The sequence below is a fragment of the Rhinoraja longicauda genome, chromosome 5 (assembly GCF_053455715.1).
Source record: "Rhinoraja longicauda isolate Sanriku21f chromosome 5, sRhiLon1.1, whole genome shotgun sequence".
NCBI classification, from domain to species: Eukaryota; Metazoa; Chordata; class Chondrichthyes; order Rajiformes; family Arhynchobatidae; genus Rhinoraja; species Rhinoraja longicauda.
In genome coordinates this window covers 14,804,912-14,823,240 of record NC_135957.1, presented here as the reverse complement: position 1 = coordinate 14,823,240, position 18,329 = coordinate 14,804,912, and the positions used below count along the sequence as shown (strand labels likewise).

General features: G+C 40.9%; 1 protein-coding gene across 1 annotated transcript in view; it reads right to left on the bottom strand.

The window, feature by feature from the left end:
- Window positions 1-18,329, bottom strand: part of LOC144593844 (dynein axonemal heavy chain 8-like) — a 624,642-nt gene that overhangs the window by 248,098 nt on the left and 358,215 nt on the right. Inside the window, exons 46-48 of the mRNA XM_078399962.1 lie at window positions 16,225-16,311; window positions 14,561-14,668; window positions 5,595-5,729 (exon numbers count right to left, since the gene is read on the bottom strand). Coding sequence (XP_078256088.1) covers window positions 5,595-5,729; window positions 14,561-14,668; window positions 16,225-16,311 — 330 coding nt within the window. The remainder of the gene's footprint in view (window positions 1-5,594; window positions 5,730-14,560; window positions 14,669-16,224; window positions 16,312-18,329) is intronic.

The window sequence follows — 18,329 nt, the reverse complement described above, 5'->3', positions numbered from 1 at the left end:
TGACAAAGGAAGTTAGGGATGGAATAAAACTAAAAGAAAAGATGTATAACACAGCAAAGAGTAGCAGGAAGCCAGAGGACCGGGAAACTTTCAAAGGACAACAGAAGGTAACAAAACGGGCAATACGGGCTGAAAAAATACAAGGGGAAGCTGGCCAAGAATATAAAGAAGGACAGAAAAAGCTTCTTTAGATATGTTAAGAGAAAAAGATTAGCAAAGACAAATGTGCTGCCTTGAAGACAGACATGGGTGAAATTATTATGGGTTTCAAGGAAATGGCAGAAGAGTTGAACAGGTACTTCGGATCTGTCTTCATGAAGGAAGACACAAACAATCTCCCAGGTGTACTAGAGGACAGAGGATCTAGGGGGACAGAGGAACTGAAAGAAATTTGCATTAGGCGAGAAATATTATTGGGTAGACTGATGGGACTGAAGGTTGATAAATCCCCTGGGTCTGATGGTCTGCATCCCAGGATACTCAGGGAGGTGGCTCTAGAAATAGTGGACGCATTGGTGATCATTTTCCAATGTTCAATAGATTCAGGATCAGTTCCTGTGGATTGGAGGATAGGTAATGTTATCCCACTTTTCAAGAACGGAGCAAGAGAGAAAACAGGTAATTACAGGCCAGTTAGCCTGACATCAATGGTGGGGAAGATGCTGGAGTCAATTATTAAAGAGGTAATAATGGTGCATTTCGATAGCAGTAAAAGGATAAGCCCAAGTCAGCATGGATTTATGAAAGGGAAATCATACTTGACTAATCGTCTGGAATTTTTTGAGGATGTGACAAGTAAAATGGATGAAGGGGAGCCAGTGGATGGAGTATATCTAGACTTTCAGAAAGCCTTTGATAAGGTCCGAAATGGGAGATTGGAGAGCAAAATTAGAGGATATGGTATTGGGGGTAGAGTGTTGACATGGATAGAGAATTGGATGGCAGACTGGAAGCAAAGAGTAGGAGTAAGAGTAAGAATAAACGGGTCCTTTACAGAATGGCAGGCAGTGGCGAGTGGAGTGCCGCAAGGCTTGGTGTTGGGGCCGCAACTATTTACCATATAAACATAGCACAAAAAGTAAGGAAATTTGTGTTTGGTAGATTATTTCTTTGTTGTAACAATGCTTCTTGGCAATAAATCTTATACCGTTGGAAAGCGTGTTTATTTCCCTTTTAAATGGTGCCACATTTGTAAGGAACATGCATTTGTGGGATGAGCAGCAGAGCTGAGTATATGGGATGCGCCCATGAAAAATTTGCCAAATCTTCTCTGCCAATGCCAAACAGCTTATTCTGCTGTTGCTATTGACTCTTGTTTTGAGCTTCTGGTACCCCCAGGTGCTGACAAGAATGGGATGCCATCCCACAACAGTGTGTGACCAGGCTGGTGACCAGCATGAGGAGGAGGTGCCAGGCTGTTATGGCTGTGTATGGTTCTTCCACACGCTACTGTGGCTCCTGTTTATTAAATGAATAAATTGTTAAATTGCCAATATGTCTTGTTTCTTCAGACTTCAATCATCCAATCCACCGAACAACACCGATGGCAGAATAAGCTGTTTGGCATTGGCAGAGAAGTTTTGGCAGATTTTTCATGGGCGCAACCCACATATTCAGCTCTGCTGCTCATCCCACAAATGCATGTTCCTTACAAATGTGGCACCATTTAAAAGGGAAATAAACAGGCTTTCCAACGGTATAAGATTTATTGCCAAGAAGCATTGTTACAACAAAGAAATAATCTACCAAACACAAATTTCCTTACTTTTTGTGCTATGTTTATATTAATGATTTGGATGAAGGAATTAGAAGTAACACTAACAAGCTTGCAGATGACACAGAGCTGGGTGGCAGTGTGAACTGCGAAGAGGATGTTAGGAGGTTGCAGGGTGACCTGGCCAGGTTGAGTGAGTGGGCAGATGCATGGCAGATGCAGTATAATGTAGATAAATGTGAGGTTATCCATTTTGGCGGCAAAAACAAGGAGGCAGATTATTATCTCAATGGTGTCAGGTTAGGTAAGGTGGAAGTGCAGCGACACCTGGGTGTCCTTGTACACCAGTCACTGAAAGTTGGCATGCAGGTACAGCAGCCAGTGAAGAAAGCTAATGGCATGTTGGCCTTCATAACAAGAGAATTTCAGTATAGGAGGAAAGAGGTTCTTTTGCAGTTGTACAGGGCCCTGGTAAGACCACATCTGGAGTATTGTGTACAGTTTTGGTCTCCTAATTTGAGGAAGGACATCCTTGTAATTGAGGCAGTGCAGCGTAGGTTCACGAGATTGATCACTGGGATGGAGGGACTGTCATATGAGGAAAGATTGAAAAGACTAGGCTTGAATTCACTGGAGTTTAGAAGGATGAGAGGGGATTTTATAGAAACATATAAATTTATAAAAGGACTGGACAAGCTAGATGCAGGAAAAATGTTCCCAATGTTGGGGGAGTCCAGAACCAGGGGCCACAGTCTTAGAATAAAGGGGAGGCCATTTAAAACTGAGGTGAGAAGGAACTTTTTCACCCAGAGAGTTGTGAATTTGTGGAATTCTCTGCCACAGAGGGCAGTGGAGGCCAAATCACTGGATGAATTTAAGAGAGAGATAAATAGAGCTATGGGGGCTAGTGAAATCAAGGGCTATGGGGAGAAGCTGCACAGGTTACTGATTGTGGATGAACAGCCATGATCACAATGAATGGCAGTGCTGGCTCGAATGGCTGAATGGCCTCCTCCTGCATCTATTTTCTATGTTTCTATGTTTAAGGAGGTAATTGAGAGGATTGATGAGGACAGGGTTATGGATGTTGTCCATATAATCCTTAGTAAAGTATTTGACAAGGTCCTGCATAGGCATGGGAACTCCCCAAAAAGGGAATTAGAGGAACAATTACGCCAGATGATTGTAGAGAGTTGCAAGAATACCAATGTAATCTTAGTGGAGGGGGGAGTTAACTTTCATGATATAGACAAAGACTGCCATGGTATTAAGGGCTGGGATGGGGTAGATTTTGTTGGGAAAGTATCCCCACACAATAAATAGAGGACACATAATATATCGAGAACTCTAACAGGGATAAATAAGGCTAAGCTTGACCTATTGTTTGGAAGTAGGGCAAGACAAATGTCAGTGGGGGAGATTCTCCAAAAAACGTGTGAGAGTTCAACATCTGCATGTTACTGTGAGAGTGATGACCAAGGGTGGAAAAGGAGGCAACCCTAACAAAAAAATATTGATAGAAGCAGCTGGGATCAAGTGAATCCCTCGAGTTGTTTAGGGGATGCAGGAAGATTCTTAAGAAGGTAATGAGGAGAGTTAAAGGGTCTATGAGATAGCTTTAGCAGAGAAAATTGAGAAGAATCCATGGAGACTTTATAATAATATTAAGAGAAAAATAATAACTAGGGAAAGAATAGGATCCCTCAAGGACTAAAAAGGATGTCTATGTTTAGAACCACAGGAAATTGACAAGATCCTCAACAAATATTTCCGCACTATTTTTACCTTGGGGAAAGACATGAAGACTACGGAACTCAGGAAAAATAATGGGGATATATTGCGAAAAATCTGCATTACAGCAGAGGAGCTGGTTGACATCTTAAGACGTAGGAAATTAAATAAATCCCCGGAGTTTGATCAGGTATATCCTAGACCATTTTGGGAAGCAAAAGAAGAAATTGAAAGAGCCCAGGCTGTGATAAATGCATCACCATTGGCCATGGGTGAGGTCCCAAAAACTGGAAAGTGGCTAATGTTGTGCCTTTATTTAAGAAGTGCTGCAAAAAAAACCTGGGAACTTCAGAATAGTAAGCCTGACACCTGCGGTAGGGAAATTACCGGAGGGTATTCTGATGGATAAGGTATAGATGTATTTGGAAAGACGGGACAGAAAGCGTGGCTTTGAGCATTGGAGATGGCGTCTCGTGAATTTGACTGATGTTTTGAAGAAGTAACCAAGCAGGTCGATGAGGGTAGAGGTGTTGCATTTTGGGAACACAATCCAGCTTAAGACTTATAGTGTGAACGGTAGGGCCCTGGGGAGTGCAGTAGAATAAAGGAGAGGGGAGGGTGCTGCACCAATGCAGCAGAGGTTTGGGCCCAACAGGTCCACTTGGTCTAGTCGGTTTAAAAAATAGTGAATGAGCACAGATGTTTCCCAGGATTAGTGAATCAAGAAATAGAGAGTATAGGCTTAAGGTGAGAGGGGAAAGATTCAATAGGAACCTGAGGGGAAATTTCTCCATTCAGAGAGTAGTAGGCAAATGGAACGAGCTGTCAGAGGAAGTAGTTGAGGCAGTACAACATTTTAAAGAGATTTGGACTTGGATATGGGTTAAACAGAATAAAATAGAGCTAGCATAAATGGGCATCTTGGTCACTATGGATGAGTTGAGCTGGAGGGTCTGTTTCCTTGCTGAATGACTCTATGAGCGGGATATTTAAGATGAATGCCCAGTCTTTTTCGCAGGGAAGGGGAACCAAAAACCAGAGGGCATAGATTTATGGTGAGGAAAAAGATTTAATGGAAACCCAAGGGACAACTTTTTCACACAGAGGGTGGTCCTCATTTGAAAGGAGCAGGCTGAGAAAGTCATTGAGGTAGATACTATTACATTTAAAAGACATTTAGACAGTTTAATGGCCAGAAAGGTTTAAGAAAGATTGGGGCTAAACATGGACAAACGCGACTAGCTTAAATGGGCACCTTGGTAGGCATGGAGAAAGTGGTCTGAAGAGCCAGTTTCACTGCTGTAAAACTCTAAACAGATCACAAATCCATATGAAATTCAAGAAACTGCAGATGCTGAACATCTGAAATAAATAGTGAAAATTTTGGATTTGGTGATTATTTTTATATGGTTTGGTGAGAAATATGCAATTAGTTCTGATTGATCACTAAAATGTATGGTAGCAATAAGACTTTGGATTATTAAATCAGGAGGCGAGTTCAAATGGCATTCAGAAACATAAATTCAATCAGTAAATTAAATATGCAACCTCAGTTTTGATCATTGCAAAGCTGCCAGATTGTTGTTGAAAAACCTATTTGGTTCACTAACGTCCTTCAGAAAGGAAATCTGTCTTCCCCACTGAGAATGATTTATGTGTGATCCCGAAGCTACTAATGAAGTTAACTCTTTATCATCTCATTGATTCGGTAGCAATAAGAAAAAGCTAATTAATGGGGGAATTGCAAGAAATATCCATATTTCCTGAACAAATAAAGAGCATTCTCCTGCATGAAGCCAAATGAGACTGAGATAAACATGCATTGATTTTACAATCATATCCAGTTTAGTTTCTATAAAGTGAACCGGACAGCTGTACTTGTCTATTGTATCCATCATAGTATTTCTCTCAATCTCTAGGGTTTCCCCTCACTGAACAAGTAGAAAGTGCACTATATAACTGCACCTTTCGATGCAGGCATCTGTCACATTGCACTATTTATCATCAAACATGCACTAAGCACACATAGTGTCTAAAATTTGTTTCCGCTGGAGTCATTATCCTGTCATAACAGGTCCATTGAAATTTCTTTTGGTAGAACTTTCTACATATAAACCACAATGAAAAATGAACTTCAACTATTCCTTACCAATTTAGACAGATTCATGTCTCTTAGGACTCTCATGACAATTGTTGACTCACTGTCTTCAGGCCGTGCTCTCTTCTGAGCTCCCAATGTTCTCAACACAGAAAGGATATTTCTTAAGCCGAAATCATAATGAACCTACAAACAATAATTAAAAATAATCTTAACCATGGTGTTGAAGGAAATGGTTGGCAGTCCACCAAGTATTATTGATTCCTCAATAATAGTTTGAGTACAACCAGCATAACTTGACACTAAAAGTTCAATGATTCTTGGTCCTAACATGGATGAAAGAATTGAAATGAATTCACGAAGCGTACCTGCCCATGCATCAATGCTCTATTATAACATTATGTAACCAATGTTTAATATTCATAGAATTTTGTGCAGAATCTGTAACTTATTTTCATGTTCATATTTCTAATTCCTACTATTAAAGAAAAAAAATATTCAGTTATCCAAAACCACTTCACAGCCAATATCTTTTTTCTGAAGTGAGGTTTCTTGTAAAAAAAAAAGTCGACTAATTCACACACAACAGGGTCCCTTAAATAGCACAGTGAAAGTAGCTGTATATTTATGTATAAATTCGATTAGGTTAAAATTGAATTAACCTAGAGTTATTCACACTGATTAAAGAAAATCAGCATGGACGTGCCTAAATTACTGGTCATAACTCCTATGTCACAGAGCCTATATTGACCATGAAGCAACCATTTTAGACTCTGAAGAAGGGTTCTGACCCAAAACGTCACCTATCCATTTCCTCCACAGTTACTCCAGTACTTAGTATAAAATGGAGATCCAAGGAACTGCAGATGTGGAATCGAGCAGAACAAATTGCACCCAAGATGAGGTGTTCCATACCAGAACATCTGAGATAGCCTCTTTCTTTAGGGAGTGGAGGTTCCCCTCTTCCATCATAGCTGAGGCCCTCACATGTGCCTCATTGCAGCTCTGCTCTTGCTCCACATCCCCCGAGTCACAACAGGCACTGATTCCCCTTAGTCCTTACCTTTTACCCCATCAGCCTTTGCATACAACACATAATCCTCTGACAATTTTGCCACTTCCAACGGGATCCCACCACTTGTCATATCTTCCCATCTCACAATAGACAATAGACAATAGGTGCAGGAGTAGGCCATTCGGCCCGACAGTCCTTTCAGGTTGCGCAGAAGTTCACTTGCACATCCTCCAACCTCGTCTACTGTATCCATTGTTCAAGGAGTGGACTCTTATACATCGGCAAGACCAAATGCAGACTAGTCGATCATTTCGCAGAACACCGTCTCTCAGTCCACCTGGGCCTACCTGATCTCCCGGTTGCCAAACACTTTAATTCCCCTTCCCATTCCCAAACTTAGCTTTCTGTTCTGTGCCTCATCCATTGTCAGATTGAAGCCAAATGGAGGAACAGCACCTCATATTTTGCTTGGGCAGTTTACAACCTAGTGGTATGAATAATGGTTTCTCTAACTTCAAGTAACCCCTGCATCCCATCTCTCCCTGTCCCTTCCCCGCCCAAGTCGTTGTACTAGCTTCAAAGCCGTCTTGAGTCTCATTGTCTGTAACTAATTTTCACCTAGGCCACAGCTAACAATGGCCTGTTTCCTTTATCATCGTTACTTTTTTGCATATCTTCCATTCATTTGTTCTATATCTCTCGTTTCCCTTTCCCCTAACTCTCAGTCTGAAGAAGGGTCTCAACCCGAAACATCCCCTATTCCTTTTCTCCAGCGATGCTGTCTGACCCCCCGAGTTACTCCAGCTTTTTGTGTCTATCTTTGGTTTAAACCAGCATCTGCAGTTACCTCCTACAAATTCTGTACTGACCACTTTCCTCGCATTCCCAGGTTCTATAATTTACTGTTGCAAAGTAATTTACCTATTTTCATTTCTTTGGGATATGTGAGGAAACTGAAGCAGAGGAACTGAGGAAACTGGGGAAAAGTTACGTGAACAGAGAGAATATGTAAACCTCACACAGAGAATAACTGAGGTTAGGACTGAACCTTTTCATTGGAGCTGCACTAGGGATCCATTCTTTTTTTGATAAAGTAACAGAGTCAAGAGTCATATGCACTGGAACAATGAAATTCTTACTTGTTGCAGCTTTACAAGTCCATTACATACCAAAGCACCAACAGTAAATGAATGGAGTGTTTGAATTCCTGAACTAGCTATGATACAACTAGTTACTGTGCTCTCCACTATCCTCCTTGAGGAGGCTCAATAGAATATTCTGCAAAATGCTGGATCTACTGAAACTTCTGTAGAGCTAGAGATCTTGGTGAGATTTCTTTGTGATTGCATCAATGTGCTGAGCCCATGACAGGTCATCAGAGATGTGTACATTCAGGAACTTGAAGTTGTTCACTCTCTCCATCAATGTCCCGCCAATGAAGCCAGGTGCACGGCCCCTTGGCTTTCATTTGCTGAAGTCAATAGTCTGATCCTTAATCTTGTTGACAATAGAAAAATTGTTCTTCTGGCACCAGTCCGGATTATCGATCTCCCACCTCTACTATGACTCATTACCCATTATTTATCCAGTAACAATAGCAACTTTGGCAAATTTAGTTATGGTGTTGGAGTTGTTTCTGGCTACAGGTATAGAGGTATAGAGGGAGTAGAGCATGGAGTAGAGCAGACAACTCAGCATGCAGTCCTGAGGTACTCAGAAGCAGATGATCACCAAGGAGGTGTTATTGTTGATCTGACTGAAGTCAGCTGATCAGGATCCAATTTCATTGGAAGGAGCAGAGACCCAGTTTCCCTGAATTACCACCTTCCCAAATGATCTATATCCTGTTATAAACTTAGATATCCTTCCTCCCTGACCACGAAACCACCAATTTTGGTATCCTCAGTAAATTTACCAACTAGATTAACTATATTATTATCCAAATCATCAATGTAGTTTACAAACAACAGTGAACCCAGCGCTGACCGCTGTAGCACTTCACTGGTTTCCAATCAGAAAAACAACCCTCTACAACGATGCTTTGACTCTTTCTCCAAGTTAAATTTGAATAAAATTGACTAGCTCACCTTAGATTCCATTTTCCAAACAATCCTACTATGTGGGACCTTGCCAATGGCCTTAAAGTCAATTTGGCCAACATCCACTGGCCTGTCCTCATCAATCCTCTAATATCTTTCTCAATGACACACGAGTTCCACAGAAACTGTGTCTCTAGATCCTATAAGCAGGCCAATTATATCAGTCCAAATTACTTCTACAGGAGCTCCACAGGTCAGTGTCCAAATCCCAATCGCCTGCAGCTGCATTATCATCGACCTACCTTCTAAGATAATATCAACAATCACTGATAATTGCATTAGATTTAATTCTATTTCCAACTCCTTACATTTATTCGATGCGCACATACTGTTACATGTGTACAATAAATCATACCAGAGTTGATGTAGCCCGCAACATTTTTGTCAGGCAATGATCTTCTTTAACATGGAAGTGTCCAACCATCAATTTTTGACAACCAGTTGCATAACCATTATTAAATTATCCATTATCAATATCCTAAAAGTCACAAATTGACTCAGAAATGTAGTGGGAAAGGAAAAAAATATATATTGTGCTTACCAAAGTAGATTTGAGGCAAGGTATACTGCAATGAGTGACCCTTCTTCCAAGTCCATCAAAACTAAATCTTAAGTACAATGGGAAGACTTCCATTTATCCAAATATGTCGTACTCAAGATCTTCAACAACCAGGACATAGCAGTCCACTAAATTAGCAGAAATTCCACTATCTTAAACATTCATTCACTCCATATCATGGTTGAAACATAAAAGATGCATAAATAAGATGCATGCAGAAAGAGTGAAGGATGATATCATCAACAGTAGCACAATGTAGCACTAACAAATGCTTATTCTGTGGTTTGCCAGGAACACTCAAGCTCCAGACCTTAATACAACCGTAGTCAAACATGGATTGAACAGCAAACCTGAGTTCATAAGAGAGTGATTGCCTTTTACGTCCAACAAAATTTGACTGATTGTGACAGGATTCCTGTAAAACTGACATCAAAGGCTGTCAAGGTGGAAACAACCTTCTATTTGAAGTCACACTTACACAAAAATGGTGTTTCTTGTTTTCAGTTATTTCAGAACTAGTATACCTTCTGACCCTTTCTTTTCCCATCCTTGGCTACTTCATCAATTCTACCTTTCCATATTAGGGTCTAGAGTGGGGATTTTTATTGGTGATTGCGCAATGTTTAATTCCATTCTGAACTTTCTATAAAAAGAGACACAGGATGCCTGCACATGGCAAAAGCGAGAGTTACCATTTGGAGTATTGTACGGCTCTCTGGTCACCACACCATAGAAATGATGTGGAGGTTTTGGAGAAGGTGCACAAGAGGTGTCAAGTTAGGAAATGGGGAAGTACAAAGAGATTTGGGTGTCCTTGTTCATCAGTCACTTAAAGTTAGCACGCAGGTACAGCAGGCAATGAAAAAAGCTAATGGCATGTTGGCCTTTATGACAAGAGGAGTTGAGTATAGGAGCAAAGAGGTCCTTCTGCAGTTGGTCAGGGCCCTCGTGAGACCGCACCTGGAGTACTGTGTGCAGTTTTGGTCTCCAAATTTGAGGAAGGACATTCTTGCTATTGAGGGAGTGCAGCATAGGTTCACCAGGTTAATTCCTGGAATGCCGGACTGTACGTTGAAAGACTGGAGCGACTAGGCTTTTATACACTGGAATTTAGAAGGATGAGAGGGGATCTATTGAAACATATAAAGATTATTAAGGGATTGGACACGCTAGAGGCAGGAAACATGTTCCCAATGTTGGTGGAGTCCAGAACCAGGGACCACAGTTTAAGAATAAGGGGTAGGCCATTTGGAACGGAGATGAGGAAAAACTTTTTCACTCAGAGAGTTGTAAATCTATGGAATTCTCTGCCTCAGAAGGCAGTGTAGGCCAATTCTCTGGATGCTTTCAAGAGAGCTAGAAACATAGACACTTGGAAAATAGGTGCAGAAGGAGGCCATTTGGCCCTTCGAGCCAGCACCACCATTCATTGTGATCATGGCTGATCATCCACAATCTGAAACCCGTGCCTGCCTTCTCCCCATATCACTTGATTCCACTAGCCCCTAGAGCTCTATCTAACTCTCTCTTAAATTCAACCAGTGATGTTTCTTGAAAAGTGGGATAACATTAGCTATCCTCCAATCCACAGGAACTGATCCTGAATCTATTGAACATTGGAAAATGATCACCAATGCGTCCACTATTTCTAGAGCCACCTCCCTGAGTACCCTGGCATGCAGACTATCAGGCCCAGGGGATTTATCAACCTTCAGTCCCATCGGTCTACCCAATACTATTTCTCGCCTAATGCAAATTTATTTCAGTTCCTCTGTCCCCCTAGATTCTCTGTCCTCTAGTACATCTGGGAGATTGTTTGTGTCTTCCTTCGTGAAGACAGATCCGAAGTACCTGTTCAACTCTTCTGCCATTTCCTTGTTACCCATAATAATTTCACCTGTGTCTGCCTTCAAGGCAGCACATTTGTCTTTGCTAATCTTTTTCTCTTAAATATCTAAAGAAGATCAGTCCACATTGCACACAATGTCCGTGCTGAGCATGATACCAAGTTAAATTAATCTTCCTCCCTGCACATGATCCATATTCCTCCACTCCCTGGATATCCATGTGGTTATCTTAAATGCCACTATCATCCTGGCACCACGTTCCAGGCATGCACCTGGCAGCTCGTTCCAGGCATGCACCACTCTCTGTGTAAAATACTTACCCTGCACATCTTCTTTAAACTTTCCCTGCCTCGCCAACCTATGCCCTTGAGTCTTTGCCATTTCCACCCTGGGAAAAAGGTTCTGCCTCAATCTCTTGACATTCCAGAGAAAAAAAACCAAATTTGTCCAATTCTCCTTACAGCTAATACCTTCTAATCCAACATTCTGGTACATCTCTTCTGCATCCTCCACAAAGGATTAGAGAATATTAGCCACAAGGACAGTTTGGATAAACTTGATTTTTTTTTCCTGGACTGTTGGAGTCCCGGGACTACCCGTTAAAATAATGAGAGGTATAAATAAATTTGCTCGTCTTTTCCCAGTGTGAAAATGTCAAATACTCAATCTACATGGAGAAGGTGGGCCGGAAATTACGTTTCTGTGTGGTCGAGCTCTATGATGAGAGGTCAAACCTTTAAAATGAAAGGAGAATGTTTAACGGAGATTTGCAAGGCAAATGTTTTACACAGAATGGGATATGCTCGCTGCCAGGGGAGGTGGTAGAAGTATTTATAATATCATCGTTCAAGAGACAGACATATGAACAGTTAAGGAATTGAGATACACATACCATGTGCAGACAAATGGGACAGATGGGATTAATTTTATTTGGCATCGTGGTCAGCACAGACATGGTGGGCCGAAGGGCTGTTCCTGAGCTATACTTTTCTATGAGCAAATAAACAAACTGCCAGAAGACCCCAGTAGGTCAGGCCGCATCTTTTGAGGGAAAATGGATAGACAATCCATTGTCTAATGGATCCAGGTCACGGTTCTTCTTCAGACTGATGGAGTAGAGATATTGCCCTTTCTATCAATATGTTCTATCCTCAACTGCTATTTCTGGAGATAACTGCGATTTCAAGTATTCTTATATGTAGAAATGCTTCCTGACATTATTCTGGATAATCAAGTAATGTTTTAAAGTTTTCCCTCCTTGCTTGACCCATTATTAGTGGGATAGTCTCTATGTTCTCTACGTGCTTCCTACTTTACAACAGGATTACCATTCCTGAGAACCGTTTGGAAGTCGAAAATGAGTTCCCATGCAGCAGAACGGCCCGCAGGAGCTGGTAAATCTATTCTGCTTGTCTCCCAAATACTCGTTCATCTGTACACACTGTACATAAGTCATGCATTTGTAAGCTATGGAGGACCTAGAGTCACACATCATGGAAACAGACATTTCGGCCCAACCAATTCATGCTGACCAAGATGTCAATCCAGATCATTTACATTTGTCTGACTTCGGCCCGTATCTCGCTCAACCTTTGTACGAGTCAATATCTTTTTTGAACATTGTAATTGTACTCACCTCTGTGGTTTCCTCTGGCAGCTTGTTCCATACACTCAAAACTCTCTGGAAAAACTGCCTCTCGGGAACTCTTTAAACTTTTCCCATCTCACCTTAAATCTATGTCCTCTGAGATTGCCCAATCCTGGGAAAATGACTGACCATCATAATAATAATCATAATCATACTTTATTAGCCAAGTATGTTTTGCACCATACGAGGAATTTGATTGGCCTTATGTATGCACCCCACTATAATTTTTAAAACTTATTATATATAAATTATATAAATTTTAGTCTAGAATCATTCAACCAGAGATCCTGCCTCTTGATGATGGATAAAACCAAAGGACAATCATTCTCATCCAAATTGTTGATGTAGATGACAAACAATGGGCCCAGCCCTAATCCCTGAGGCACATCATTATTCACAGACCTCCAGTCCAAAACACAATCGTCTACCACCATCCTATGCTTTCTGTCATGAAGGCAATTCTGTATCCAATTAGCTAACTTTCCCTGGATCCCATGCGATCAAACCTTCCAGCACCGCCGACCATGCAGGACCTTATCAAATAACTTGATTAGGTCCACATAGACTACATCTACAGCCCTGCTCTCATCTCCTTGGTTACTTCAAAAAACTCCGTCAAATTCATGAAACACGCCCTTCCACACACAAAACCATGCCTAATGTTTTTGGCATTATTCCTAATCAATCCTTTTCTTTACAAATGCATGTATATTTTATCTCTCAGAATCCTCTCCAGTAACTTTCCTACCACGGATGTTAGTTTACTAGTCTATAGTTCCCAGGTTTTTATTTGTACCCCTTCTTAAATACAGGCACAACATTTACAACCCTCCAGTCTTCCAGCACCTCATCAATGTCTAATCTGTGTTTAACTATGATTAATATTCCTCAGTCAGAACTCTTGCAATTTGTTCTGTGGCTTCCCACAGGGTCTTTGGTTATATATCTGATCAGGCCTGGGGGACTTTTCTGCCTCAGACATCTTAAGAACTTCCAGCACCTCCTCCTTAACTGTAATAAGGACTGCCCTCAAAACATGGGCATTAACTTTCCAAGTTCCCTTGTCTTCATGTCTTTCTCTGTGATAAAAACAGTGGGGAAATAAATATCCATTGAGGACTCTTCTTCAGCTTCATACATAGATAATCACTTTGCTTTCCGAGATGCCCTAATCTCCATTTAGTCGCCCTTTTTCCTTTAATGTTGGTAAAGTCGTTTTGAATTCACCTTAATCTTAACTGCCAGAGCTATCGCATGGCCCTCTTTGCCCTCCTGATTTCTTTCTTCAGTATGCTCCTCAATCCCCCATACTCCTCCAGGTTTACACTCCCATCAAAGAGGAACTTGTCCTAATTTAGAACCAACTTGTGAACCAGCCTTGTCCTTATCCATAATTATTTTAAAACTAATAGAATTGTGGTCACTGGTCCTAAAGTGCTCACCCACTGACACTTCAGTCACTTGCCCTGCCTAATTTCCTAAGAATAGGTTAACCTTTGTCCTCTCTCTTGTAGGGCTCTCTACATACTGCCTGAGAAAACATTCCTGAACACACTTGACAAATTCCACCCCATCTAAACCCTTGGCACCATGACAATTCAATCTATATTGGAAAAGTTAAAATCCCCTACTATGACAACCCTATTAGTCATGCAGCTGTATGCAATCTTCCAGTTTATTTGTTCCTAATTTATTAATTCACTTTGACTAGATGGAGCCTATAGTATAATCACACCAATACCTCCTTCTTCTTTCTCAGTTTCACACATTTCGTCTCAGTGGCGATCCTTCAAAAATGTCATCATAAACAGCATGAAAGTATTTGAACTGGTCTGTATGTGTAACATACCTGCTTGGTCAGTTGCTCTTCACAGAGTTTGTAAAGTACATAGAATTTCTGAGCCAGCAACACGTTATCCAAAAATCCAACACTGGCAAGTTTGACTCTTATAATGATCTAAAAAATGCAAATAAAGCATTTTACATTTAAATTCAAATTGAGTGTCAATTCAAAGATATATTTACATTTTTAAAATAAATGAATAGATCTGCTTTACTGGACACCTATTAAATTATGAGTGCAGTAAGGTACATTCATTTAGATATATTTAGATCCAAACCAGTCCCACATCAACATCCCCATTGACCTGTGATGAGCTTCTCGCTTCCTCATCTGTTCTAGAACTTAGAAACACTGACCTCTTCCAAAACGTTGCCAGTCCCTGGACCCATGCCCCCATCAGCCTCAGCTCATCTGCAGCTTGACTTCTCCAACTTTAGATAGGTCCTCTGTCCCTCCCTTCCCCTCCTCCTTCCCAGATCTCCCTCTATCTTCCTGTCTCCACCTATATCCTTCCTTTGTCCCGCCCCCCTGACATCAGTCTGAAGAAGGGTCTCGACCCGAAACGTCACCCATTCCTTCTCTCCCGAGATGCTGCCTGACCTGCTGAGTTACTCCAGCATTTTGTGAATAAATCCCTTAAGAATTTTTCTGTGTTTCTATAAGATCCCCACTCATCCTTCTAAATTCCAGTGATTATAAGCCCAATCGATCCATTCTTTCATCATATCTCAATCCCGCCATCCCCGGAATTAACCTGGTGAATCTACGGTGCACTCCCTCAATAGCAAGAATGTCTTAATTTGGAAATTCAAATGCTCAAGAAAAAAAGATGCTGCAGAAATTGGCGGATATTGCCTGGCCCATCACTTGTATTGACCTCTCCACCATCAAAGGGATCTACAGGAATATCAACAAATACCTACACCATCCTGCCATCGCAGTCTTCTTGACACTACTATTGGGAAGAAGGTACAGGAGCCCGAGAAGCATTGCTTCCAAGTTCAAATGCAGCTTCTTTCAAACATCCATCAGGTTGTTGAACCACTCTGCACAACTCTAACCATAATCCCACTTAGCAAGAAACCACTGTGGATTTAGCACTACTATAGTTGCTTGGTTTTTGCACTCTTAGTCTAGTTTACTTAAAATAACTGATCATTTATTGTATATTTATTTTTGTTGTTGCATCTAATGTGCATGTAAAGCTACAACAACTAAGAATTTCATTGTAGTGATTCATATGACAAACATTCTTTCTCATTAAAAATAATTATTTACCTTTTCCTGACAAATAATGTCTCCCTTTGATTTCAATGGCTTGCTATATTTAGCAGGTATAGCTCTTAGGTTAGTTGAAATCTATGGAAATCTATGCTGCACCATTTGACTCCATGAGGAGTTTTAAAAGTGCCACTACATTATATCCTATATACTATAATAGTTTATGGGATTTCATCTGGCAGATCTCAGAATAAGATTTGCTCCAATTATTTTGATGCATGAAAAAAATAACTCTCCGTTTCACCACTCTCAAAGCAGTCCAGTCACTTGGCCCCAGTTAAACAATAAAATTATATTCAGTTGCATAGATATTTTTACCATTTTGAAGAAGCAGCTTCAATGATCTTCAATTAAAACATTTTATTTATGAAGCAAATATTTTCTCTGACCTGTCTATCTGGCACCATCATGGCTACTGTCCTAAACTGAATTTTTAGATTTTCTGGCAGTTCTTGGCGTCCAGCATATCCAGGATTCTGGCAGGAAAAGAAGCAAAAATGCAGATTCCATAATATAACATTCTGTAAATGACCCGTTTCTAAGATAATTTATGTTTAACTTTAAAGTTTGACTTTAAAGGATTATCTAGCAAGAGCAGAGGACTTTTGATGAGGGTGATAAACATTAATGTGACAGGATTTGCCATATTTAGCACATATTCCTATGTTGAAAAAAATCATAACAGCTGTGGGACAGTATACTCATCTTAAAGGGCCTGTCCCAATTCGGAGATTTTGAAGGCGACTGCCGGCGACTCTCAAAGTCGTAGCAGATCGCCGAAAAACCTTCGATTTGTTTACCCTATGACAATGTCTACGGCAATGACCACGACAATGCCTATGACAAGCTAGGACAACCTACCACTTTGGCGATGGCAAGCTACGACAACCGGCGACCCGTGATAAGAAAATGGTACCAGTCAGTATATCTATCTCACAAAAAAGGCACGAGGATTGTAGGAGAAAACACAGTTTCCATTTCACACATATTCATCCATTTGACAATTGTGGGTGGATAGAATTATCACTCGGATGCAGCATGTCTTTGTTTCATTTCCCGAGGGCGGATATATGCCAAGATCATCTAGAATCGTCCATTACACACCTACACAAGTGACTGCCGTGTTCTGTTCGGCTGCTTTGCATGACAAACACACATGAGAAAAAACTATTCGACAGCAACGTCGATCCACACAAGGTGCTCATTCGCAATACTTTCCTGACCCATGAAAGAATGGAGATTTCCCGCTTTACGCAAAGTGGTCATTTTGGGACAAGTAGACTTCATAGACAGCGTGGAAACAGACCCTTCGGCTCACGGAGTCTACGCCAACCAGCGATCATCCCATACACTAGCACTATCCTACATACTAGGGACAGTTTATAATTTTACTGAAGCCAATTAACCTATACACCTGAGACAGACACAAAAGCTGGAGTAATTCAACGCGCCAGGCAGCATCTCTGGAGAAAAGGAATCAGTGACATTTCGGGTTGAGACCCTTCTTCAAAAGTCACCTATTCCTTTTCTTTAGAGATGCTGCCTGACTACAGCTTTTTGTGTCTGTCTTCGGTTTAACCAGCAACTGAAATTAAATTATTTGATTTTGTTTTATTTTGTTTTATTGGTCAAAATAAATGAAATTAAAATATTTGAAAGAAATGCCATGAGAAACTACTTCAAAATACAATAACTTCATACATCAATCTTTGGTCAAAATGTCCAAAATTTACTTTATTCAAACAAACAAAATTCTTATAAAAGGTGGATCAGCACCGGCGACAACCAAATTCACCTGCGACAACCTGGCGACAACCTATAAGAGCGCCCATGACAGGATACGACAAGCTACGATCATTGGCGTCAAGCCAGCTGTCGCCAAAAAATTTCGAACAGAATAAAATTTCCGCAACTACCCAAGCATTGCTACGACTCAATGAAGACTACGCACGACCATGCCCGCGACACCACGCGACATACCGGCAAATATGCGGTGACAGCCTAGTTGCTGGCAGTCGCCTTAAATATCGCTGAACTGGGACAGGCCGTAAATTGAGGGAAAAAATGGAATCCCCCCTCCACTGTTAAAGCAATAGTAATTAATACTATTCGGGGATATTTGAGTAAGACTGAGGATCAGGGAAAGATAAGCATTTTTGAAAAATTGCTAGGTGTATATTAACATATCAGTTAACTGCTGTTTTCAGGAATGATCACCCTCCCTGTCTGGAAGATTTCTGCATATCCTTGATTTGTGGGAGGCAATGCACCATCCTGGAATCACATTGCATCCAGAGAAACACATCACCTCTCCCAAAATAGAATATTTTATAATTATTACTTTCTTGTATATTATCCTCTCTTGCTGACAGCAAGGCCAACTACAGTCATGGCTGAGGGTGGCATCCTTAAGAGAGTCATCTCCCTGAGTGTAAGGAATTGGACACTGGTTGGAGAGCAAGGTGACTTTCAGGGTTTCCTTTCTGTGGACAAA